General features: G+C 38.9%; 2 protein-coding genes across 2 annotated transcripts in view; both read left to right on the top strand.

The window, feature by feature from the left end:
* Nucleotides 1-6,083, top strand: part of LARS1 (leucyl-tRNA synthetase 1) — a 68,173-nt gene extending 62,090 nt beyond the window's left edge. The window contains exon 32 of the mRNA XM_036846366.1: nt 3,689-6,083. Coding sequence (XP_036702261.1) covers nt 3,689-3,894 — 206 coding nt within the window. The 3' untranslated portion in view covers nt 3,895-6,083. The remainder of the gene's footprint in view (nt 1-3,688) is intronic.
* A 7,791-nt stretch (nt 6,084-13,874) lies between these two features.
* On the top strand, nt 13,875-27,113 carry PLAC8L1 (PLAC8 like 1). Its single transcript, XM_036846367.1, has 4 exons — nt 13,875-14,128; nt 18,548-18,681; nt 25,383-25,519; nt 26,861-27,113. Exons 1-4 carry the CDS (start codon nt 14,004-14,006, stop codon nt 26,999-27,001), a joined length of 537 nt encoding a protein of 178 aa, XP_036702262.1. The 5' UTR covers nt 13,875-14,003; the 3' UTR covers nt 27,002-27,113.
* The last annotated feature ends 711 nt before the right edge of the window (nt 27,114-27,824 follow it).

The raw sequence follows: 27,824 nt of genomic DNA, 5'->3' as shown, positions 1-27,824 counted from the left end.
TTGTTTTTCTTCCAAATTATGAAGACAAATTAATGTTGAGATTCCCTATTTTGCATGATCTCTCTCTTCTCTTCTTGATGGCAATCAAGAGTTGATTGGGCCAAATACCATCAGTATAAAATTTTCTGAAAAGGTTTACAAATCCCATACAGTGACCAATTTATGGAACTATATTCAGGGTAACAACATTCCATTTACATAGAAGACTTAAAATAGCCCTTTGGAATTCATTCTACCATGTATTTTTTGTTCTCTTGAAGTCATTTGTGTACCTTCTGTTGTCATTTCTTGCGAGACTGTCATGTGTAGTGTGTGTAGAGATAAGTGTGTATGCAGACTCCTATGTAGGTACTAGGGGCTTTGGGGAGTCCACAAAGTACTGTTCGTTAGGAGGCTGCATCTAGTGAAGGAGTAGGGGACTAAGCTATTGAAGTACATAATCATAATCTAAGGAGAAACTGCTGAGTACAGTAAGAGAGATATAGTAAAGTTTACACACAGAAAAAGGTGAGATTACTTCCAGCTGTGGTGATCAGAGATGATTTTATGGAGAAAACGTTGTTTGATAGGGCCTTGAGAATTATACCTGTGAGGGTGAAGGGAAAGTGTGTACTAGCATGAGGGAAACACTGATGCTTTTTTCACTGTGTACCAGCAATATGTTAGGACTAGGAATTTTTTTGTTTGCAGACATTTAAAAAAATTGTGGTAAAATATACATAACATAAAATTGACTGTTTTAGTCATTGTTTAAGTGTACAGTTCGGTAGCATTAAGTACATTCACATTGATGTGCAACCATCACACTGTCCATTTCTAGAACTTTTTCATCATCCCAAACTGAAACTCTGTACCCATTAAATAATAACTCCCCATTCTTCCTCCCTGTAGTCGCTGGTAACTACTCTTCTACTCTATGTATTTGACTGTTCTAGGTACCTGTATAGTGGAATCATACAATATTGTTCTTTTGTATGTCTTATTTCACTTAGCAAAATGTTTTCAAGGTTCATCCATTTGGTTGTAGACATTTAGCGTGTTCCTTCAATAAACCAGGTACTGTAGAATGATAATGCCATCCTTAGAACTTATAGGCCACAAAAAGCAGAACTTGAAAATTTTGAAGTGTGAACATATATAGGAAGCCATTTTGTGGCCTTCCTTTTGGCTGTTTTATATTTCATATATTCAGTCATGAGAAATTTTTGTAATAGGAAGAACTCTTAACTTTGAAGAACAGTATGGTGGCTTCTAAAGAAAATAGATATTTGTGTGGACATGCTGGATAGGATTATTATGAGGTTATAGTGCATAAGAGGTTTTATTCCTGTATTGGAAATTGGATTATATAATATAATGTTAAACCTGACTCCCTTGTAAATACACTCAGATGCAGCACTGACTAGGTTCTTTAGAACTGTACTGATGTGTTTTCTTTAGCTCGTCTTTTCTCACTGAGCCTCTGGCATAATTCTTGCATCCTTTGTCATTCTAGCTGTGAATAATATTATCATGAAGTGCTTTAAGTTTGGTATTAGTGGCTGCTGTGAATTTGGAAGATAGATAGAAATATTAGGGGAAGTTTGCAATTGATATTCCTCCAAGTGTCTACAGAAGAGCTCTAAACTTAAGACTTTTCCAAAAGCCCTCAGAATACTTTGATATCTAAGGGGACTGAGTATATTGAATATATGAGATGGGAAAGGAGTGAAATTCAATAACATATTTCTCAGTCTGTCTGCTGTGATAGCCAGCAAGTCATCCAGTTAGTGCCAATTGTATTGAGGGTGATTATGATCTAGGTCCAGGAGGCACTAGGAGCTAAAATCGTCATTCACTCCACAAAGGCCATGGAGCAACTGTTTGATGATAATGACTTTAAATCACTTACCACCCATGCCACATATGAACTAATAATTTGGAGGTGAAAAGCTCCATTTCACATTATCAATCCCTAGGGACTCTCAATCACTCTCATCTTTTCTCTAAGTGCCTTAAATCTTGTGTAGTTGCAGACTTAAATTTCAACATTTTCAATGATAAGAGAGGTCTGAGATAAGAAAAGATAGTAAAACCACTAAGAAAGCACCAATAATTTTATTGGCAGTAATGAACTACATGGTGAAACATCAAAGCAGATGTGTTTTGTCACTTAGAAGCCCGATTGGGTGTTAAGGCTTCTTTGAAATAGTTTGATTCAGCATTGCTTGGAATGATGAGGGAGGTCTGTTTCAGAGAGAGTGAGAGAGAGAGACAGAGGCAGATCTGCAGTAAAAGGCTTTGTGCATAAAATCTGCTGGTAGGACTTGTCACTGCTTCCATAAGAAAATAATTTGCTATCACTGATGTGCATGTTGAATTGCAGTAGCTGTTAAAATGAATTGTGTTCTTCCCCGCAAATAAGACCATGGCTGTCATGAAGACTGTAAGTGCTCCTTTCCCCTTTTAATTTTCAGGGCTTGTGCTGTATGTGGGGATAGATTGTATGGCCTCTGCAGAGCCTCTACAAAGACTCTTAGGCAGGGTTTGCCTTCATGGTAGTTGCAGGTAATTGCTCTATAAGCCCCAGGATCCCTACTCTAAACTTGTAGTCCTTTCAGTCTTTGTTTCCCAAGGAGAATAGAATGCCTGGATAACCTGTACTCCTGGCATAGGCGCCAGCTGCATTAATGTCTCCTTTTATCTTTTTTTAAATCTTATCCCTCTCATGCTAAGCTTCATACTCTCAAGGCAACATGAGGGAGTGTAGCTCATGGACCACCCAGCAATCTACTTTAGAAAGGAGTGGGAAGTAATTCAGAAAAGATCTTCAGTTTCTGTGGATCAGGTTAAGTATAAACTAGCCATGCTACACTTAGAATGAGCTGTAAATCCAGAATCAGCGTTTGTAGCCATTTATGGTGTTTTTCTACCATATAAAATAAAACCATTTGATGTTGAAAAGTCTCAGAATTGCTGAAATAAATAAATTTCTTTTGGGCTCAGTTGTTGGCAGGATTGTTGGATGATAAATTTGTTCAAGGGACAAGTGCTGTCTTTACCAGGAGCCATCTTATCAGCTTGCACAAGAGCAGATCAGGAAAATCTCAAGCAAAGGGAGGGTTGGAGCTCATCCAAAAGCTCAAAATTCTAAAACCTGTGCCCTTTCCTCCAGCCATTCCCCTTCTTTCCTTGTCTCTCATCAGCTTGTTAATACACTTTGATCCTTTGAGCAAAACAAGAAACTGGTAATGCTATTTCTTAGAGTAGTAATTCTTTCTCCAAAATTATCTTTCCCAAAAAGCTACAATTCTTGCACTTTTAAATATTCCAGGAAGCGAGACAAGAAAGATAAATAAGTTTTAGGCTTTTTAATATTCTGAAAAATGGTTAACTGAAGTGTATTAAAAGTGATTTGAGAGACCATATAGGATAATGCTCAAAAATATAATCAATCCCTCCCCTTGGTTTGTAATTCCAGGAGATGTGTTTATCCAGAATCTCTGCTGGTCTTTGATCTGGGTAAAAGCTGACAGAAGATGAAGATTTGTTAGATTCAGCTTTGCTTTCTGACATCGGGTCCTATGTAGTAATCTGATGAAAATATTTTTTTAGATATAACAACCAGTGTGAATTATTCAGACTCAGGCATGGGCTTGAGTCAGTGACTGTAATTAAATGTTCATATTGATACTTTCTTTTGCTGTAGACCTTTCCAAAGTGAAACTGATGAGATTTGATGATCCACTGTTGGGGCCTCGGCGAGTTCCTGTCCTGGGAAAAGAGCACGCTGAGAAGACCCCCATTTCTGAGCATGCTGTTTTCCACGTGGACCTCACGAGCAAGAAAATTCATCTTACTGAAAATGGGCTACGGGCGGATATTGGTGATACAATGATCTATCTGGTTCATTAAATTCAGGCACATTGGAGATTTATCCTGGTTTCTGGGGATATTACTACTATGATTGTGCCTATAGATGGGCTATGAGAATCTTAGGCTGGACCTAAATAGATTTCATTTCTAACCATCAGATTCTGCATGTACTTGTAAATACACCAAGTTTTCTTGGATTCCTGGACCTAATAAATTTTTTTTCCTTATTGAGGCCTCAAAGAGAAGTAGTTTGTACCATACTTTGTTTTTGTTTTTTAACAAATTATTACCATTTCCCAGAAGCTTCTGGTATTTCAGATTATTACAGAAGTGTCAGTATGCTTCCTGTATGAGGTATACTTCATATTATTTATGAGGCTAAGGAGCATTTAACAACTTTTTATATTATATCCATTGTGGAGTTAGCTGTTTTTCTTCTTTAAAAAGAGTAAATTAGACAGCTAGTTTTGCTTTTTAAAAAGAACTCTCATGATGATTTTAAAAGAACAAATGAGAATATTTTGACTTGATTATGATCACTCAGTATTTTGTATGAAGAACAAATAGGTCTTATGTTTATAAGAATTTTTTTTAGCTTTAATATATTCAATTAACCACCAATAATATTTTTTCAAGGATAATATCAATAGTTTATAAACAGTTTATTTGATTTTCACTAAATTTAGGTGAAATTTTAGGATTTAGGATTTCCCCCAGAAATCTGCATTTATCAGATTTGTCTTGAGTCCAATTGTGTTTAAAGCTCAAGCCAACGGGGTCTTCCCTGGTGGCACAGTGATTAAGAATCCACGTGCCAATGCAGGGGACATGGGTTCGAGCTCTGGTCTGGGAAGATCCCACATGCCGTGGAGCAACTAAACCCGTGTGCCAAAACTACTGAGCCTGTGTGCCACAACTCTTGAAGCCCATGCACCTAGAGCCCATGCTCCACAGTAAAGAGAAGCCACCGCAGCGAGAATCCTGAGCAGCAGCGCAATGAAGAGTAGCCCCCGCTCGCCGCAACTAGAGAGAAAGCCCACGCCCAGCAACGAAGACCTAATGCAGCCAAAAATAAATAAATAAATAAAACAAAAACCATAACAAAAAAGATCAAGCCAACAGCATTGCAAATTCTTTTATTCTTTCTGGAATGTCTTTTGATATTGTCTGTGCCATCTGTTTTCATATGAGGAAAAAATATTAGGTATTGATTGACAGACAAGAAAAACATTTCCGTTTCTTGAAGGGTTTAGTATGGGGAAAGACCAACTCTGATAATCCTAAGGAACCTGAATTCTAACTTTTCAGGTCATGTAAAGAGATTTTATTGAGCTTCCTTATTTTGCTTTATACAGTTTGAGATTACTGGGCCTAGTTGAATGCTCTATTATAGATTCATTAAAGCAAATCATAGAACGTTAGAACTGAAATATTCCTTAGAGATCAGTAAGTGCAAATCATTGTTTATCTGCTAGGAACAGGCTGTATAACAGAGTGGATAAGGTTACATTCTCTGAAGTCAGGCTAGCTAAGTTAGATTTCCATTTCTTCCACTTGCTACTTGGGTGGTTTTGGCCAGTTACTCAGCCCATTTCTTCATCTGTAAAATGGAACTAGTAATTTACCTACTTTCTGGGCTTACTGTGAGATGATTAGATGAAACAATCTAAGAAAATCTTATATATAGCATAGTGCCTGGCAAGTGGTAGACCTTCAGAAATGTTACTGATGATGATGATGATGATGATGATGATGAGCCTTCAGTAAATGTTACTGAATACTACTACTTCTTCTTCTACTACTACTACTACTACTACTATATCAGGATTAAGATATAAAGATTATATTAAGATTACTATGGGCCATAATCATGTCATATTTGTTTGGTTCTTTTGGGGCAACTGTTTTGTTTGCCCTCCATTAGATTCTTTTCTGCTCCCTCAATCTGCATAGCCTTAGTTATTCCCAAAGTCAAAGTAATCCTTCCTGGGGTCTAAAGCCTACTTATGTTTAACTTAGGCAAATTAAATGAAATGGGCTTGCCCAAAAAAAAGAAAGGTGAAAGGAAAATAATTTTACTATGTAAGTGATTGTGCCTATTTTATTAAATGAGCCTATGAACCTATACTTCCTTGGATTAAGTGTGAGTCGGGATTCATGGATTCTCTGTTCCCTCAGTCTCAATTCCTATGTGTCTCTCTTAAGAATAAATGTCTTGCTGGGCTGAATATATTCTTTATGTTTAAAGATATGTAAGTTTTGTATAAGGAAACCTCTAAGCATAAGCCTATTACTTCGCCAGGTGTGAAACTGAAAAAACAGCAACTAGTTGAAATGCTGAAGGAAAGATAAGCTGCATTGGGCTTATTGTTTTATGGGAGATGGTTACCTTCCTAAAGGATTTTAACCCTAAAGTTGTAAAATGTAATGCACATAAACAAAAAGTGAACAACAATAAGAAATCTATAATATACACACAAATATATAAAATACATACAAAAAATGAACAATGAAACAGAATTTATCAACAAAGCAAAAACCTATGTAATCACCACCCTGTCACGGAATATCACAATGCCAGCACCTTGGAAGCCTGCCTTATGCCTCCTCCCATAAAGACAAGCTTATCGCCCAGTGTATGAACATTCTTTTTACATGTTCCATGTGAGCTTTTAAAGAATGTTTATTCTGCAGTTGTGGAATTCTACATATGTGCATTAGGTCATACTTGCAGATTGAATTGTTCAAATTTGTATCCTACCGTTTTGTTTTCTTGGTGTACTCTTTGTTTTGGAGACATACTGAAATCTCTCATGACCCTGCATATACATATTTCTCCTAGTTCAGACAATTTTTGTTTTATAAATTTTGATGCTGTGTGATTAGGTGCATATAAATGTAGATTCTACTATCTTTCTGGTAAATTGAACTTTTCTAATTAAGAAGTGTTCCTTTATTTTGTCCTAAAAGCTACTTTGTCTAACATTAGTATAATAACATCAATCTTTTGGTTAGTGTTCATGTAGAATATCTTTTTCCATTCTTTTGCTTTTAACCTTCTGTCACTTTATTTTCTTTTCACATTTTGACAAATTTTAAACCTACAGAAAAGTTAAAATAATTGGCTACTAAACATCCATATACCTGTCAACTGAGATTTGCCAGTTATTAACATTTTGCTCCATTTTCTTTCTCTCTCTTTGAACATACATTTTTAAAAATGAACTTTTTATTTTGGAATAGTTTTAGCTTTATAGAAAAGTTGCATCTAATGTATGGAGAGTTCTGGTAAACCCTTCACTCAGTTTCCCCTAATGTTATTATTTTATGTAACCTTGGTTCAGTTGTCAAAACTAAGTAATTAATACTGGTACGCTGCAGTTAACTAAAGGCTTCATTAGGATTTCACCAGTTTTTCTTTTTTTTAATATTATGTCTATATTTGTATAAATTTTTATTTATTTATTTTTGGCTGTGTTGGGTCTTCATTGCTGCACGCAGGCTTTCTCTAGTTGCGGCTGGCAGGGGCTACTCTTTGTTGCGGTGTGCGGACATCTCATTGCAGTGGCTTCTCTTGCTGCAGAGCACGGGCTCTAGGCGCGCAGGCTTCAGTAGTTGCGGCACGCAGGCTCTAGGGCGCAGACTTCAGTAGTTGTGGTGCATGGGCTTAGTTGCTCCGTGGCATGTGAGATCTTCCCAGACCAGGGATACAATCCGTGTCCCCTGCATTGGCAGGCAGATTCTTAACCACTGCGCCACCAGGGAAGTCCCACCAGTTTTTCCACTAATGTCTTTTTGCTATTACAGGATCCTATCCACGATACTGCCTTGCATTTAGAATATAGTTTTTAAAAATTTTGAACCATTTAACAGTAAGTTGCAGACACCATGACAATTCACCTTTCAATACTTTAGCATGTAACCCCTAAGAACTAGGACATTCTCTTGTATAATCAAAAAAAAACCATATATATATCTTGCCAAAGAAATGTAACATTGGGCATATATTTTATATGCCCAGTGTAGTTTAGCAATAATATTAGGTATTTTTTTTCAGGGTCTATTCAGAGATTAAGCATTACATTTTGTGGTCATGTCTCTTGATCTCCTTCACACTAGAACAGTTTCTCAGCTTTTCTTTTTCAGTCTTTCATCACAGTAACATTTTTGATGACTCCATGCCAGTTGCTAGTAAGTTTGCCTCACAATCGGGATTTGTCTGTTTTCTCATGGTTGAATTCAGATTTTAAAATCTTGGCAAGACTACTACAGGGTGATATTTCCCACTGCATCATGTATTGATGATTGTCAGATTCATATATTGTTGGTGTGTTCCCATTACTGATGATACTAAGTGTGATCACTTGGTTAAAGTAGTATCTTCAGATTTCTCCATTGAAAAAGTAATCTTTCCCTTTTGTAATTAGTAAGTAGCCTGTAAGGTGATATTTTAAAATTTATGTGAATATCCTGTTTACCAGCAAACTTTCAGGAAATGGTAGCATTCATCGATCATCTTTCTGCCAGTAACTACACTGGTAGTTGTAATAAGGTGAATTCTTAATTTTATCATTTCTTCTACATGTATTAGGTATCATTCTTCTGTAAAGAAGAGGTTTCCCCTTTGCTTCCATTTTTTGCCTTTCACCATTCTTTACAAACCACTATGGACTGATGGGTTCTTTTTTTCATATATGCTATAATCTATTACCATTGTTATGCTTTGACTGCTCAGATTTTCTGGAGTTATCCAGTGGGAGCCCCGTTCAAGCTAGTTCCTGTGTCCTTTTGCTATCTCCCCATCAGTCTTGGAACATTTCTTTGCTTAATGGCACAACAAGCAGTTCCCTGTTCACTTTGTATTTTCCTGTCCCCAGAACAGGAATCAGTTTTTTCTCCAAGGACCTCTGCTTCATTTTAATGGAGAATAATATTAAGAAAGCAAGATCTGGGTGTTTTGTGTGCTCATTGCTACTAAGTTGTGGGGTTTTTTTAGGCTTTTCCAATAGGCAGAGCTAAGAAATGTGTATATATAAAAATCATAATTTTATCTAATACCACAATTCTTTCTTGCATTTTCCCTGAAAATATTTGTATCTTTCTTCTCACACAGTGAAAATTCTGGTTCCCAAGAACCTCAGTATATTTACTCATTTGCTCTGTTAATAATTTCAGACTTGCCAATCCAGTGCTACTATGAACAACAGATTTACTAAGTAGAGTTCAATATATATTTTTTGAAAAACAAAAACATATTTGCAGTTCTTTGTGTCCTTAAGGTGTTTCTCACTAAGGGAAATAGTCAAAGCACTGTGTTTAAATGTTACTTGAATGAATTCCTTTTCATTTGTGGTTTTAATATAAAGTCACTTGTTTCTCTTTCTTATTCAATTTTATGGTTTTATTCCCTTTTTATTTATTTTTTGAATAAGTAAAGTACTTACACTGTTTGAAAGTCAAAACTACATCCATTCAGAGAATTTTTACTCTCTTGCACCACATTCCCGTGTTCTATAGCTAACCATTTCGCTAGTTTCTAGATTATCTTTCCTGTGTCTCTTTTTCTAAAAATAAGCAAATATTTATTTATATGTACTTTACTTCCTCCTTTCTCATGTAAAAAGTAGATGTTATAGATAATTTATACCTTTTTTAAGTTAACTTTATTTTTTGATAACTATATGTATGTATTTTTTTACTTTAGTTCATGGAGATCTCTTTCTTTGTCCTTCTCCTTTTCCTCCCTTGCCCCCTTCTGTCCCTCCTCTTCACTCCTCTGTGTTATACTTTAGTAAAGGTGTACCGTAACTCATTCAATTAGTTTCCTATGGATGGGCATTTATCTAAGTTTCTGATATTTTATAGAATCTGTATAGAATTATATAGTGAGTAACTTTGTGAATACGTGGTTTTGTATTTGTGGAAGTGTATCTTAAGAGTAAATTTATGGAAGTTGGCTTGTAGGTCCAAGGGTAAATACATATATAGTTTTGTTAGCAGATAATCTGGATAAAAAAGCATATTAGGCAGAGGGTACAGCAGGTGTAAAAGCTCTGAGGCAGGGACGTGTAGCTGGTGTGCTGAAGGGGTAACAAAGAGGCCACATGAAGAAACAGGTCTAGAGAGGACAAGTGACCTGTCCAGATCCTATACATCAGTGGCAGAGCTGTGTTAGAGCCCTGGCTTCCATAGCTCCAGTCCATCACAGCATACTTATTAAACAAGGAATGCATGCATGGGAAACAAGAATGTATTTGACCAAGACCAGCGATGTCAGGGCTGTTAGGTCAGAAGAGGGAGAAATTTCTATGGACTTGAGTCAGATAAGACTTCACAGATGAGGTGCAACGTGAAGGATTATTAGGATTGGAGTAGCAGCTAGGAGAGCAGGGCCACATTCCAAGCTTTTAGAACCAGGTGTGGATAAGGGCTAGGAGGTGAAAGCAAATGCATGCCTTGTTTGGGAGATAATGCCAGGAATGGAATGTTTATCTTGGAGGAATGAGAGAGAAATTGGAAACAGGTAAGTAAATTGGGCCTTATTATAATAATTCTTGGATTCCAGGCAGAAATTCGAGTTGATTTAATTACCTAGAGAGTCACTGCAAATTTTTAGGTGGGAATGAGATGATATGTTCCTTCATGTCTTTTATAGTTTGTGGTAGTTTTGTCTTTCTGTTTTTCACTTGAAAAATTCATTCACTTAGTCATTCTGATGACTATTTACTAGATACTTATGTGCCTGGCTCAGGTAAGTTCTCAATGTTAGCTGATACTTTGTTATGCTGTTTTCTCTCCTTAATATCTTTGGACATAACTTCACATCTGTATTAGAAAATACTTAGATGCCACCCAAGACTTACAGCATCAATTAAGTTTTCTAACTGCTCACTGCTATCCTTAAAGCTTAATTGATTATGAGCTAGGGAACCCCCCCCTACACACACACACATGAAAAACAAACAGGATAGGACATGATCCTTACTCCTAAAGGCTTAAGGAATGTGACAAAGGAGTAAACTGCATTTTCACTTTGGAGGAGTAAGTGGTAATTTGTTGTATCCCTTGTTTTCCTTATACTGGAGTTAGGTCTAGAGCTGTGCTGTCCAATAATTTAGCCACTAACCACATGTGTCTGTAGACGACTTGAAATGTGAGTAGTCTGCATTGACGTGTGCTGTAAAAGCGTAGAATACACTTCAGATTTCAAAGACTTATGACAAAGAGAACGTAAAATACCTCAATAATTTTATGTTGATTACATGCCGAAATAATATTTTGAATAAATTGGATTAAATAAAATATATTAAAGTTAATTTCATCGGTTTCTTTTTACTTTTTAAAAAGTAGCTACTGGAAAATTTTAAATTGCATATATGACTCGTATTTTATTTCTGTTGGACAGCATGGTCTACAGACAAAGATTTAGGTTAAACATTACTTCCCGTTGTACCATATCAAGAGATATGTAATATCAGTTTGTCCCACTCTTAGTGATGCTAAATTTGATAATTTCTCAAACTCTTCCTTTTAAAGATACATTTTGATCACTTGCAGAACTTTCCATTATAAAGATACATATTTTTAATCACTTTCAGAGTTTTTGTTGTAAAGATACATTTAAAAAAACACTCTCAGGACTTTCCATTGTAAAGATACATTTTGAGTGTTTCTCCAGAGTTAAGATTCGTTATTTCTTTTACAATTAGAAATCTGTAGAGTGATGTTTTGGCACCTTGCAAATGTCCTGTTCCCAATTTTTTACCTTATGGTTTTATTACCCCCGATCCTTTCCTGAATAAATTACGTTGGAGACTGCAAAATGGTGATTTTCTAATGCCAAAATTATTACCAAACCAGACTTGGGTTTGCTTACCTGCTGCACAGCAAAGCCAAGCTACTGACACTGGGTTGTGGTGAAGGAAAGTGCAGCATTTATTTGCGGGGTGCCAAGCAAGGATAATGGACAGGCAGCTTGTGCTCAAAAGACTGGAACTCCCTGATGGCTTTCAAGTATGAGTTTTTAAAGGCAACATTTGGGGTGAGGGTTGTAGCTCCTGGACTTTCTTCTGATTGATTGGTTGGTGGTGAGGTAACAGGCTAATGTTTTGGGAATCTTAATCATCAACTTTCTGGTTCCAGCTAGTCTGAGGTTTCTGTGCTTATGGTCAGCAGATCGTCACCATCTTCTACCAGGTTGGGGGTCTTAGTTTCTGCAGAACAACTCGAAGATATGCATCAGATTGTGTGTATATCCCTTTAGGAGGAGCTCGGCCTCTGTTTTATCGCTGAACTATTTGCTTTTCCTTTATTGTTGCATTCCCTCACTTCCCTAATTAGTAAATTGCCTTAGTCTTAGCCCTTTAGAACTTAGGGGGAAGGCCTAGGAGACTAAAACCATTTTCTACAAATAAGAAACAGGGAACATGGAGGGACTTCTGTACCTGAGAGGGCCCTGCAAGGTCCTGCTCGATTTCGATCTCCCCTTTTCTTTGATACTACTCAGTCCTGAGGGGAAGAGGGGCTGGACAAGAAAGAGAAAGTTTTGGATAGAGTGGTTAATCAGAAACTCGGCAGGGGACTCTGTTTCAGGGGACTGGGTTTCAGTTACCGTTTCTTTTCCATAAATAGTTGTCATTCTTCTATAAAGAAGAACATTTCTTTTTCTTCTCTCTCTTTTTCATTTATTTTTAGGTGAAAGAGCTGTGTGGCATGTGGATTGGTCACTTCATACAATAGATGTTTGATTAGAAAAGTTGGCACAAATGAAATTTTAAAATACGGAATCAGCTTACATGTGCAATGGTTGCTCATTCTTCAAAGGAATCTTACTGTAAATCTTTTTGCAAAGCTAGTAATCACTTAACTTCTGTTATTCTTATAAACTTGAATGTTCATATATGGCACATTTATTCAACAAATTATTGAGTGCTTATTCACAGTGTTTCAAACACTGTGTTAAGCACTTGGAATAGAGTGGTAAGCAGAAGAAACATGGCTGTCCTCCATGTAGGCTGCCTCCTTACAGTTAAGAAGACAATGAGAGTTGTCCAGAACCTAGTGAGTGAAGGCAATTAGGAAGCTGTATCTGAAGGATCTTGATTTGGGAGGTATTATAGAGGCTTTTGCTAACAACCCTGTTCAAGTAAATGCTTTGAAGTTCAGAACCCTAAACAATCATTCTCTATGGGTCTGATGAGAATATATAGTAGAGTTGGCAATTTCCGCCTGTTGTCTTTCTAGTATAAATAACGTTGAATTTTTATTGCAGACCCCTCCCCTCAGTGTGCAATTTTCTCTAATTGTTTTCCTCTAGGAACATTTTCCTAGTGTTTCTGGTGTCCGTGCCTCTATAAGACATGCTCTAGAGGCATACTTCAGAGGTTCCTAAGACCCTGAAGATTCAGAGCAGTAGGGAGGCGATCACCAGCCAAGCCCTGCTTTGTTCACCAGATTCCATTTGGGCTGTGTAGGGAAGAAGCAGCCACTTTCCCGGCATGCTCGATGAAGTCCATGGAAGAGTAGGAGATTTCTAGAAGTTGTAAAAAATCCTTAGAGACGTGGGGCAACTTAGCATAGCTTAAACTTTAGGAAACCATCTTTTATTAGGTGGTTTCAAGCACGATATCTGTGCTGAAAGACCTTTCTTTTTTTTCAGGTTTCAGGTCTCTGTTTTCAGGTTATTTGTGGGACTCATACCCTCTTGCTGAATTGGACCAGTGACCCTGGGGATGATGAGAGGTCCCCACTACTTCTCAGTTACAAGGCATGGAGGAAATCTGTAGCCTTTTGAGTCCCCTAAGGAAAGGTCAAGTGACACTTAGCTAGATAAATGTTTGCTAGAGTTATCTCTTAAAGCAAAGGGATTTTTTCCACCAAAGAGAAGTTTTCTTTTTATTTAACTTACACTATATCTTCAGCAGTATCTCCCTTCAGGTTAGTAAGACGGACATGCCCACTGTTAACTGTGTACCTGTCTTTAAAGAAATAAGATGTCTGCCAGTTACACTGCTATGACCTCAGGTTCCAGAATATCAAGGCAACATTCTTTAGATGTTTCATTTTGGATTGAACCTAAGTTTAGAATCAGTCAGCATATTGTTGAAGGGAAAAGGATATCCCAAGTGACAAGAAAATACCTGTTAGCTATGAATTGGTTTGGAAATTACTTCTCTAAGTTTCCTGAGGATATTTCCTTTCTCAACACACACTCACCTCTGTTGCTTTCACTCATATCATCTGAAGATGAAGAACATTTTATTTCCAGCTTGAGGTAGGGAGTAGGGTGATTTTACCCCCAGCTTTTGCTCTTTGGTTGGAATATCAAATCAATCTCTTCTTATAAGGAGCCAGGAAAAAGAAAACTGGGCTCAGGAAGAAAGCTGCTATCATTTCCCATGTGTACTTGAAAAGGAGGCAACTGATTATTTCCTTCTAGCATTGCTTGGCTGGTGAAAAGAGAAGAGCTGGCTTGGATGGAAAGGTGTCTCTTTATCCTTAACTGAAAATGTTGCACCCTGACCAAGTGAAACTTTATTTCTGGTGGCTGCCATTAATTTCCACCCTTTTGAAATCAAAACTCAAAGAGTTTTGACTTCAGTTAAGAGTTTGAAATGGTTAATCATGGAGACCTCAGTGGAAGGCAGAACAAACTCTTAGTACTGCAAGTTTCATTAAGGTAGAGGGTGACATGAAACCCCCCAGGCTGAAGCACCAGGTGTGTGGGGACATGCAGTGGGGAATGTGTTTAGCTGCTGGAAGAGGTGAAGGTTAGAGTAAGGCTGAAAAGGGGGAAGGCTGTGTGTCTCATCCGTCTCAACTCTGTTGTTTGGTAGGAGCTGATAACTAGAATGACTGCAGTCAGTCCTCTGCCTCCCACCAGTAGAAGCCTCTCTCTGCTTCTCTCCTTTATGGCGACCAACCCTCTTGGTTTGCCTGAGACTGTCCTGATTTTAACACTGAAAGTTTTCCATCCTGGAAAAACCCTTAGGCCAGGGCAAACTGGGATGATTAGTCACCCTGATTGAATTTTAAGGTATTTGGGTAGCACATATGACAACTGAGAAACTCCCCCCAGTCTCCTCCCTCTGTTTTTTGTTTCTCAGAAGAGTGTTCAGGATGCCCTAGGGTATGTGCAAGATCCTTAATTTAGATAATAACAGTAGCTGCTATCAACTGCGTGCCTACTATATGCCAAGTACATAATCTTGTTTAATCCTCAGGACGACTATGGAGGTACGATGGTTTAAATACAATTTTATGGAAGAGGAGACCAGAGCTGAGGGCTGGGACAAGTTGTATTTTACAGGGTCAAACAACTAGAATGCAGCTGAGCCACATTTGTACTTTAGTGTGCCTGAATCGAAGCTCTGTCCTCTTTACACTAAATGAAGAACTTGCTGAATTTGATGGCAAATGGATAGCTACTCTGGTTTAGAAACTGTGTGACCATCAGCTTCACCCACTGCTTCCAAACTCATTCCTATTAATGGTAGTGTAAGATTCTATCTATCTAGAGTAATATACAGAGCTAAAAGCTATGTAGGAAGCTGCAATAGCTACTTTAGTCTGACACCTGTAGCAGCCCCTGAATAATTATTCAGTTCTTAAAGGAACTACTAAGTGCCTGGCACATAGCAGGTACTCGGTGAAGGGTAGCTATGCTTCTTATTTTAATTTTGACACATGAGCTATAATCTTGAACTGAAATGTTTTAGCTAATGAATGTCAATTCAAACATTTTAATATAAAAATCACCAAAGATTCAGAGTATTAAGGAAAGAAAATAATACAGTCCTTGAGTTCAAAATTAGGCAAACACACACACAAAAACCCCTTTTTTTTTCCACCAAGGAAAAGCTACCCTCTTAGTTATTTGATTTGCAATAGCTAGAGGACAGGCTTCCTTGCCATAATAGGTGTTACACATATAATGCTGAGATAGAAGCAGAAAATTCTCTTCTAGGGCTCCGAGCTATAAATGCGTTTCAGGGGAAAATCTAACCTAGGGGCTCAGCCCTAAGAAACTCCTTTACTAAAATTGTTGGAAACTCTTAGTGCAATAATGGAAGTCCCAACTTGCAGGGATCACATTGAGAGGTAAATGCCCTGGGTTTTGTGGAGGCATGCAAGAAGATTTTAGGCTACTCTCAATAAAAACTCTTGATGTTTTTATGTAATCAATTCACACCTGAGAGTTGTGCCTTTACTAGAGAATGAAACATGGTTAAGGTCACATAATCTGTAGCTAGATTTGAGGAGGACTCAAATATAATGGAAGAGATGTGTGAATTGAGTTTAACCCAATTCAACAGTTGTTGTGCACGCACTGGTTTTCAAGGAGTGCACTGGATTCTGGGGATACAGGGAGAAGCAGCAGGTGCCCCCTGACCTCAAGGAGTTCACATGGAAGTAGAGGAGATAAGATATGTATAGAGGTAGTTTCTTCAGGACCAATCTGAAGTCTTCATAGGTGTCTTAGTCTGCTCGGAATTTCATAACAAAATACCACAGACTGTGTAGCTTACAGAACAGATACTTATTTTCTCACAGTTCTGGAGGCTGGAAGTCCAAAATCAGGGTGCCATCATGGTCCGGTTCTGGTGAGGACTCTTCTTGGTTTGCAGCCTTCTCTCTGAGTGCTTACATGGCCTTTCCCTTCTTATAAGACCAGCAGTCCTATCGGACCAGGATCCTACCCCTATTCTTTATTTAACCTTAATTATCTCCTTGAAGCCCTACCTCCAAATACAGTCACGTTGGGAGCTAGATCTTCAACATATGAATTCGGGGAGACACAATTCAATCCATAGCAGTAAGCTTTAGCCCACATCATAGCAAATATATTAACATGTACCCATACCTATGTTATATAATGCCGAATGGATAAAAGGGTGGGGATGTTTCACAGCTCTACTTTGACACTTCTATATAGGTCACTCCCAACTCTACTTGCTCTTCCAAGCTCTTGTGCAGCATTCCCGGCTGTTGGCTGGGATGCCCCTCATGTCTCACTGACACTGTAGATTGGCTGTGCTCCCAACATCCTCTTCCCTTCTGCCTTACCTCCTATTCTATTTTCCTTGCCATCTCTGTTACGCTGACGTCACCACCTACCTGGTAGGAGACGCAGAAGCCACTGCAGGGATCATCAGTGGTCTCCAAGTCCACCTGTATCAGGTTTCAGGCTGTTATCAGGATGACTACGTGGGCGTTGCCTGGGAACTTTATTATGAACACTGATTTCTATACCTCATCCCTGGAGTCCTGTACAGTGGTCTGGGGTGAGGCTTGGGAATGCGTTTTTTTTAACAAGCTAATGTGCTGTCAGGTTTGGGAGGGTGTGGGTGGTATTGGTGGAATGAAAAAGAGATGTGATCTTAATAACAAGAACAGTGCTCCCCATATTATGATAACTTGCAATCCCATTGGATTTAATGTCCCAAATCAGAGGTTCTCAAAGGGCTCCGCAGCTGTTTCCAAGGTGCCCCCAGGGTGTTGCCTTAAGGATGCTCAGGAGTATTCTACTGTGGCCTCTAGGTTTTGTGTCCCAGGTGCAGAACCTTGGTGACTATTACCGTAACAACAGCTGTTACAGGAAGAAATTCTGCTGTCTTTTTATTTTCTCTCAAGTATGAGGCAAGCTCTTTATTTCCTCATAACACATCAGAGACCAGGTACAAAACTCTTAATGAAGCTTGGTAAAAGGGTAGCCCCAAACAGAGTAACTGCTACTATGTACAGGCTCAGACTCATTCTCATTCTCTGGCCCCTCTATCCCACTCTTGACCTGCCCCTTCCATGAGGCTAGATAACAGCTTGCCCTTCACTATAGGACTCACTCCAGGTATCCCCATGGTAGGCATTCAGGCAAAACTAACTTTCAGCCCCAGAAAGAGAAAGAAGTCCTTTTCTCACCTCACTTTTGAAGCCCATCCCCTGGTCCTGTATTTCTATTTCAGAATGACTGAGTGGAATATCTATGCCCTTCAGGGAAAATCAAACCAGAGTTGTACTATGTGGCTGCACGAGGACAACAATATAGTAGTTTGATATCAAGATATATTCTGAAGTCTGGGTTATTCATTTAAATGATACTACCTGTCCCACTTCAGTAGCCTCGTCCAGATTTAGATGTACCATTCAGTCCAATTCCTTATTAGTCTTTTCAACAAAGTTTCAAAATCCTTGCATACAGCCTCACTCAGGGTCACATTGTTACACATGCTGTGTGCACAATAAACAAATTATCTGTCTTTCAGTCCACATAATAACCCTGTGAGGTAGTTTTTTCATCTTAAATTTGAACAAACAAAACAGAGAGGTTAAGCCACTTAACCAAGGTCAGGCTTCCAGGAAGTGACATGCTGGGGCTTGAACTGAGGACTCTTGGTTCCAAATTTGTGAATTTATTATTAAACACTGAGAAACACTGAGGAAGTAGACTGGACATTGAGTCCAAGTGACAGAACTTGGAATAATAATGCCACTAATAGAAATGGGGCAAAAAATCAGAGGAGGAGGTATGATGGAGGAGGAGGGACGGAGATGGTGAAGTCAGCTTGGGCTATGAAATAAGAGCCACTGGGCATCACTGGGTCCCTATCTCTTTATCACTCTGTCTTGGCTTGATGATTATCCTTCTGAACAATCTTCTTTGTTTCCAAGTTAATCACCATCCTTGACTCTCCAGGAGCCATGCACCAGCCCAGGCTGTGGTGAAGCAGCCTGTCCGGGGAGCCAGTGGCAGGACCACAATCATGATCGTCCAGACTGGTGGGGACTGGAGCACCGGCCTCTTCAGTGTCTGCAGAGATAGGAGAATTTGTATGTTTTTTCTCTTCCTTTAAGTTCTCCTTTACTATTTTTTTTCCTAAGACACCAGTGGGTAGAAAAGCTGCATCAGGCACAAGGACAGAAATTAGATGGTTTCAGACTAACTGGATTAATGTTCTAGTGACTCAGATATACTCCTTGACAGGAAGGATCTTGCTTTTCAGGGATGTGGATGTTTTTATAAAATAAGTGGTGACTTCAAATATCTTTTTAAATGACAAAATCCATTGTACGTAAAGATGCACAAAATGGGCTCCCTTATCTGCAGCTGATGGAGTATAAATTGGTACAAGCTTCCCAGTGAATGGTTAGTAACACCTATAAGAAGGACCTCAAGTGTTATGTAGCCTTCGACCCAGTAATTACAGTTTTAGGCATTTAGTCGAAGGAAATAAATCATGTACAAAGATTTAGCAGCATCATTAAATTTTGCAGCATTGGTTATTGTAGCAACAATCTAGAACAACCTAAATGTTCAGTGGGGACTTCAATACAATGAATTATTATACAGCCATGAAAAGTCATGTTGTAGAATAATACTTCCTGAGATGGAAAAATGTTGGGATACAATTTTAAGTTAAAGAATCAGATTGTAAAACCATGTACATTTGACATTAATTTGGGGGAATATTTAGAAAAATATCTGGAAGGATATAAATACAAATGTTTACAGCAAGTGTCTCCAGATGGTACGCTAATGAATAATTTTTCTTTTTGCTTATCTCTAGTATTTCTGTGAAGAAAGTGTAGTACTTTCCTCACAGAATAGTGAGGAAGACCAGTCATTGAATAAGACCAATCATAAAAAGAAGCTCCCTTTTTTTAAAATAAATTAATTTTTATTGGAGTATAGTTGTTTTACAATGTTGTGTTAATTTCTGCTGTACAGCAAAGTGAATCAGCTATACGTGTACATGTATCCCCTCTTTTCTGGATTTCCTTTCCGTTTAGGTCACTGCAGGGCATTGAGTAGAGTTCCCCATGCTATACAGTAGGTTCTCATTAGTTATCTATTTTATACATAGTATCAATAGTATATATATGTCAATCCCAGTCTCCCAATTCATCCCTTCCCCCCTCCCCGCCTTGTATCCATACGTCCATTCTCTATGTCTGTGTCTCTATTTCTGCTTTGCAAATAAATTCATCTGTATCGTTTTTCTAGATTCCACATATAAGCGATGTTGTATGATATTTGTTTTTCTGACTTCACTCTGTATGAGTCTCTAGGTCTATGCACATCTCTGCAAATTGCACAATTTTCATTCCTTTTTATGGCTGAGTAATATTCCAATGTATATATGTACCACATCTTCTTTATCCATTCTTCTGTTGATGGACATTTAGGTTGAATAGCTCCCTTTGTTGATTGAAATCTTTTCAGACACTGGTTTAGGTGTAAAGAAGTACCAACAACACTGTCCTCTAGCTGCATGATTTTCCGCTGGGTTTGAAGTTCAAAGCACATTGATTCTATTTGTACCTTAGGACATTCTGACCCATCTCTGGTACCACACGTCAGTATCCTTTTCCAGGACCTGATGTTCTTGCCCTAGGGAGTAACTCAGTCACAGAATCTTTTTTTTTTTTTTTGGCGGGGGGGTGGGGGGCTGTCCTTTTTGATGGATGAGGGCCAGTCTCTTAAGTTCAACAGACTCTGGATCTGCTATTTTTGAAGAATATGGCTTCTCCACCCTTTAGAGGGTCTGGCAAGACCTGAATTTATCCTAAAGCCTCACAAGATGGATCAACCAGAGAGCTCTGAGCTGCTACCTGATCCACGTCCTTATTCAGCTGAGTCTTGCTGAGGCAAAAACTCTAACAAAATTTTTTTGGTCCTCTGATCATCCAAGCCTGAGCCTTCACTGTCTGCCTGGGCCTCACAGAGAAGAGACCACCCAGCACCAAACACTACCCTCCATCGCTGTCCCTTTGACCATCTGACCCAGAGCTCAGCAGATTTCTTCCTGCCACAGCTACCCATGTGTACTTCTGACCAGACAGTTATGGCAGCTGTTCTCTGAATCACTCAGGATTCTTCCTGGTTCTTGTCTACATTCTCTGACTTTGGTTGTCACCCAGTACTGTGGCACAGAGAAGGCAGAATAGCTACGTGGAGATGTGGAGACCTAGCCCCAGTTTGGGAAGTGGACCATTTTCTTTTCATAGCTTATAGGTGGTGGTTGGAGGGGTGAGGGTATCAATGCATTTCTAAGTAGAGCAAAGCCTGGAACATAATGTAGTGGTTAGGAGAGCACATTTGTATTGGATATAGACCTTGTCTGAATCTTAACTCTGCCTCTTACTGGCCATTTGACCTTGAACAATTCTCAGGGCCTTCATTTTTCCACCTCTGAAATGGGGGTAAATAAAGGTGCCCACCTTAAAGACTGTCAAGATTAAAGCAGATAATGCATAGAACCCACTCTAGAACACTGGTTTGGAACATAACTGGATCAGAGTTTTTTTTGGTTGCATGCTACATTGGGTTAAATAGTGTCCCCTCAAATTCATGTCCACCTGGAGCCTCTGAATGTGACCTTATTTAGAAATAGGTTCTTTGCATTGTTGTCAAGTTACAAAGAGGTTATAGTGGATTAGGGTGGGCCCTAAGCCAGTGGCTGGTGTTCTTGTAAGAAGAGGGAAATTTGGACACACACACAGAAAAGATTGCCATGTGAAGACAGGCACAAATTAGAATAATGCATCTATAAGCCATGGAATGCCAAGGATTGCCAGCAACCACCAAAAATTTGGAGAGAGGCATGGAACAGACTTTCCCCCAGAGCTTCCAGAAGGACCAACCCTGCCAACACGCCAATTTCAGACCTCTAGCCTACAGAATTCTCCAACGAGAGAATACTTTCTATTGTTTTAAGATGTCCAGTTTGTGGTATTTTGTTATGTCAGCCCTAGGAAATTAATACACGAGCAAACATAGGATTTCATTAGAAGGTTATGGGGTAGCTCACAAAATCAGGAAATCAACTAAAAGCTAAGCTTAGGAGGGACAAGATGCATTATCAGGAGATAGCTGAAAGTCTGGTCAACTCCAAACATTTTAATCCTTTTGGTTTCCTGTCTGAGAATTGCTGTTTCAGCAATGGAGCCCAATCTGCCTAGCCTAGGTCATGCCTGCTGCTTGACTAGGCCAGGGCATTTTGAATGCCAGTTCTCTTATTTCCCACAATAGGGAAGGGATAAATTCCTGAATTTACTATTGGGGTGTGTTACTATGAAAATTCCAACAAATATACAATAATGCACTTAGTAAATCTTAGGTATTAATGTTATTGTTGTTTTAAATTTTTATTTTCCAGAATGTTGAGAGCAAAGAGTAGAATCAGGAGACTTAGATTGGTTGCTGCCCAATCCCAAGAGTACCTAAAAAGTTGACCAAAGAAAGGACCACATGCCACCCCCTCAGCCTTAAACATTGTTTCACTGCTTAGTTCTGCGCTCCACCCCCATCAGTGTTCAGGAGACCAACCACACAGGTCTTCTGGGTCCCTGCTGGTCCATTGGAGAGCCCATTCTAGGGGCAAGAAGGAATGACATGTGGAGAATACAATATTCTTTACAGCTGGACGTGACCTGTGGAGGAGAGGCCATGGATATACAGTACCGGGTGATCTTGAATGTACTGTGTCGTAATTGTAGTGGTGGTGAGGACACTGTCTTAGAACACACAAGTCCACAATTGTTTACTAGTTAAATACATAAAACATGAGAACATTTGGGCGTATGTGGTATGTGTAGTAGTTAAGACTTTGGAGCCAGACTACTTGAGTTCAAACGTGACCTCTGCCCCTTCTTAACAAATGTATGAACTTGGGCAAATGGCTTAAATCCTCTGGGCATTAGTTTGCTCATCTGTAAAATGGGCCTAATAATAGTAAATTTTATAGGATTGTTGTGAGAATTAAATGAGTTAATAAATGCAAAGTACTTTTAGCAGGGCTTGGCACATGGTGAAATCTGTATAAATATTACCTATTATATAATAAAACTTTGGCTTTCATTGTGGGGTTTTTTTTTTTATCATATCTGACTTCTGTCCCAAGGTAATTGAATTTTGGGTGTGTTTCCTCAGTATCTAGTACTACCTCATAATGAACACTTAGATAACATGGATATACAAATGGAAAGGCTTAAAAATAAAATTAACAGCATGTGTTATATGAGTCATAAAAATAAGGTACAGGAACTCCAGTGCACAAAACAACTTTTTTACAATATGCTTATTGAGGATGGTGGGCATTTCTCTCTGCCAGTTAAAGTGGTGCAGCTCAGGCAATTGTGTAAACACAATTTATTACTCACTTAGCTTGCCAGCTTTATAATTATGCAACTTTTGATTAATTTTTTATTTACAGGGATATACACTACAGTATTTTGTAATTCATGCATAAGTTTTGATTGATTTTTATGTGCCATGATTTCAAAGTCCCCTAATTCAGGGTTGCATACAATATTACCACTCTGAACTCACTGCACGTTCATGGGCCATTTGCTGTCCTCTGACCTCTTTATACCAGTTGTCAGTGCTGAGTGGGATCTTCTGATCTCGCTAGGAGTAATGATTTTTTTAAAATGTGGGACAAAACATCCCAGACTTAATCAAGGCTGAATTTAGTGTTTGCTTTGGGCCAAGTGATGCCTCTAATACATGATTTAGCGATTTTCTTAAGATTCCTGATGACATAGATGTTCTGTTCCTCAAAGATAGGCTGCTCCTTGTCCTCTTCCCCCCTCCAGTCCTCATGCCCTGCATGCACATGTGCTACCTCACCCCTTATATGAAACTGGAGGAGTCCAGAGTCCAGGCACATCCCTTGGAGGTTCTAAGATAAAACAGCATTCCTAGATTTCTGCTTCTTTGTCACTGAATTTGGGAGTGGGACTCTGCACTCCTCACTGTTGAAGAGGAAGGGAGGGATGAGGCAACAGAGACAGGTGTTTGACAAGGAATTCTTCTAGTATGCTAGTGACATGGTATATAAGCCTTTGTGTCTGGTGCACTAGAAGGCTATGAACACTACCATTTCACACTCATTAGAATGGATAAAATAAAAAAGGCTGACAATAGCAAATGTTGGTGAGGATGTGGAACAACAAACTCTCATACATTGCTGGTGGGAGGGTAAATGGTACAAATACTTTGGAGAACTCTTTGTAAATTTCTGGTAAAATTAAACATAAATCTACCCCATGACCTAGCAATTCCATTTCCAGGAATCCACCCAAGTGAAATGAAAATATTTGTCCACGTAAAGACTTGTATATGAATATTCATAGTGCTTATTCATAATAGCAAAAAATGGAATAAACAGTGGGAGAATGGACAATTTGTAGGACATTTATACATTGGGAATACTACTCAATGATAAAAGGAACAAACTGCAGATACACATAGCAACATAGATGAATCTCAAGAAACATGATGTTGAGCAAAAGAAGTCAGATACAAAAGTAAACATGATCCCACTTATACGAAGTCCAAATCGAGGTAAAACTCATCTATGGGAATAGAAATCAGAATAGCGATATGTCTGGAGTGGGGGTGGGAGGACTGGAATTGTCTGGGAAGGGGCACACGGGAACTCCCTGGGGTGATGGCAGTATTCTACACATTTGGTTACGTGGGTGAACATGATTGTCAAAACTCATCCAACTGAACATTTATGATTTGTGCATTTTCTTGTTTACAAATTATGCCTCAATAGCATATTTATTGAATACGTTTTTAAAGGTTATGGTTAGTTTTTTTGCTCTTTCATAGTTCAGATTATTTGTATTCATCAAGGTTGTCATCTTTTGCAATGATATAGCATCTTAATCGTTTACCAGGGGTTCTTAACCTGTGGTCCAGTGATAGTTTTCAATGGATCCTTGAACCCCGTGAAATTGAATGCACAATTTTGCATGTCTGTGTTCATGTATTTTTCTCTCTCCTTCAGGAGCAAGTTCATAGCTATCACCATATTCTCAAAAGGGCCCGTGACCCAAAACGTATTTAAAAGAGAACCTCTGTGTTAATGGTTCATGCAGGATGTGTAGGAAACAATATCAGTAGTTAAAGATGAATGAATGAATAAATGACCAACTGTTTCCAGCTGATGTTCAAGGAACCAAGCCTCTACTAGTTTACAGATTAAAACTGGCAGATGTCAGTGGCTCCATGAAGCTGCAAACATTAGCGAAACCTTCTGGCCTGAGAAATAGAATAAAGTCCTTATAAGAATAGCAGGCAGAATCAGTGTACCATATAAGAGCTTTCAATCACATGTATAGAAGAAGACGCCTGCTATTCAAAAGTATCATATACTGTGTCTATTTTGAATATTGAAATTAGATAGATGAACATAAGAGAAGCAACAGTTATGTTTCAACTATAAAAAATTATTTAATGCTTTTCTCTTGACAGGAAAAACAATTACTGTAGTGAACGTTAACAGAATTGTAGCAGGTTCAGCTTTGCCAGTGTTTAACAAAAGAAGACAATTTTGATGTGGCTCAGTTATGGCAATTCTCATATAGTGAGTTTTGCAAATTGGTTATTCATTCTCAGTCCCTGATTGCAGGGGGACAATGCAGTATTAAATTGATGGCATAGGGCTATAAATGCTCTTTGAGATGTGAAGTTGCTCCAAGCACAACTGAGAACCTTGCTTTTATGTGGTTATTGACAGGTTTCTGTGGTCTCTTTTGTCCCATGTGTCTTGAGTGTGACATCGCCAGGCATTATGGAGAGTGTTTTTGTTGGCCATTGTTACCTGGGTCCACCTTTGCACTAAGAATTGGCACCAGAGAGAGACATAAAATACAGGTAAGTGTGTTTGGATGTATATGTGAAGCTGGATCTGTATGAGAACCTGTGCCTTTCAAACCTGTGATTTTTAAAAAAAAATGAGGTGTGGGTGAGGATGCTTAAAAACACCACACTTAGTGGAATACTTTGAGAAAGGAAAGGGAAGAAATTTCCGATTTCATTTGTTACTAGGATGTATATTAACGAAAATGCCACATTGTGAAGGGTGTTTCCAAGGGGGACCTATTATAATGTAGATTGTTGGCCACTTCTGTTTCTCTGTCTCTTATTACATCCAGAGAAGATGATAGGTAGAAGTGCACCAAATTTGGAGGATACACTTGGGATAATCTCACTTAAAATGTAGCCCATCCAGCATATACAGAATTCACTCTGGGGGTTCCCTGGGGACCCTTCAAAGAGCCAGACGATTTCCAGCGCAGCTGAGACTGAGGTACAATGAGAGATTGAGGACAGACATGTCATACCTACTAAGACGTGGACAGATAAAAAGGCATCTTTTTATTATTTTATTTGTTTTTTTATTGGAGTATAGTTGCTTTACACTGCTGTGTCAGTTTCTGCTGTACAGCAAAGTGAATCAGCCACACATATACATATATCCCGTCTTTTTTGGATTTTCTTCCCATTTAGGTCACCACAGAGCACTGAGTAGAGTTCCTTGTGCTGTACAGTAGGTTCTCATTAGTTAAAGGCATCTTTTTATATATTCATGTGAAATGATCCCTAAGATATATTTTTAAGTGAACAAAAGAGCAAGGCATATAAGTATGTAACGATTTACTTAAAAAGACTATATATATGTATGTAAAATGTAATGTGTATATATCTATATGTATCTATATATTTGCCTAGACATAGAATTTATCTGGAAGTGTATATAAGAACTACCAACAACGGTAGCCCCCTGACAGGTAACTGGGTGGTTGGTGACAGCTGTAGAAGGGGGGGATTTACTTTTTACTTCCTATCCCTTCTTACTGTGGGAATTTTGGACCATGTGCATTTATTACTCCAAAAACGTAAATAAAATAATTATAAACATTAAGTTCTAAGAGGAAAAAAAAAGATGTTGACAGAATTTTCTGTCAGTGAGACAGTGGTTTCAGGTACGAAGTCTTGAGGGCAGGTCTCTGAATTGCAAGGATTGATTAGGTGTTGAGCTGCTTGGCACTTGGGTCACCCGGTGGAGTTGTGTCCCTGGGCGATGACTTCAGGGTGGTGGCGGATCTTGGGGGCAGTGGGTGGGATGGGCCATGAGGTAATATTGCGGAGGTCCCTGGGAAAGGGAACTGAGCCTGTGTGATTGAGCCAGGACAGAGACCCGGTCTCCCCTAGGGCACGCTGTGCGAGGACTGGCTGGCAGTGCACTGCTGCTGGCCTTTTTCCATCTGCCAGGTGGCCCGGGAACTCAAGATGAGGACCTCCCAACTCTACGAAATCTATGCGGCCCCTTCGACTAAGGAAAATCTTATCTGACAGAGCAAGAAATCTCCTCTTCCTCACTTCCCCACACCCTCCTCTCAAATCCCTCTTAGTAGAGAGATTGTTCTTAAGGTTTCACTGAAATAGTATGAAAATAAATGATTTCCCACTACTGTCTTTACTGTTGTCCTTTCTTTACACGTACCCCCAATGAAGACTCTGTTATTTGTCTGAATTGGCTATCCCAGCCCTGCCATATTAGGCAGATTCGAGAGGTGAGTTTTTTACCCTCCACCACCCTGCCTGGAGTTTTGGAAGGCTGCATTTTCCCCCATCTTCCCTTTTCACAAGAGATGTCTGGGAAGCAGGAAGAACTATTATATGGCTAAGCTAAGCCTCTTTTCCCAAAGTACCAATGATGGGGCAGAAGACGGTTTTATTTTATTTTTTTATTATTTTTAAAAACCTTTATTGGATTATAGTTGATTTACAATGTTGGGTTAGTTTCAGGTGTACAGCCAAGCGAATCAGTTAGCACCTGGTCTGGGCCCTAAATATCACTGTAATGCAGGAGCATTGTCCTTCCCTTGTCCTGACTCCTTCAGTCCTGACTGGCATAAAGGAGAAAGTCTCAGCTTGTTGCTGATCCTGAACAGCTCTCCAACATTTGTAAATCTTCAGCCCCAGATTCAAAGCCTTAGGTGGGCCACTGTTACAGGTTGAACTATGCCCCCCCCAACCCCTTCCCACAAAAGAGATATGGAAGTCCTAACTCCTCGTATATGTGAATGTGACCTTATTTGGAAATAGTCTTGCAGATGTAATTAAGATGAAGTCATTAGGGTGGGCCCTAATCCAACATGACTGCTGTCCTTAC

This window comes from Balaenoptera musculus, chromosome 3 (assembly GCF_009873245.2).
Source record: "Balaenoptera musculus isolate JJ_BM4_2016_0621 chromosome 3, mBalMus1.pri.v3, whole genome shotgun sequence".
NCBI classification, from domain to species: Eukaryota; Metazoa; Chordata; class Mammalia; order Artiodactyla; family Balaenopteridae; genus Balaenoptera; species Balaenoptera musculus.
The sequence above is the reverse complement of the archived record's forward strand: the minus strand, read 5'-3'. Positions and strand labels throughout refer to the sequence as shown.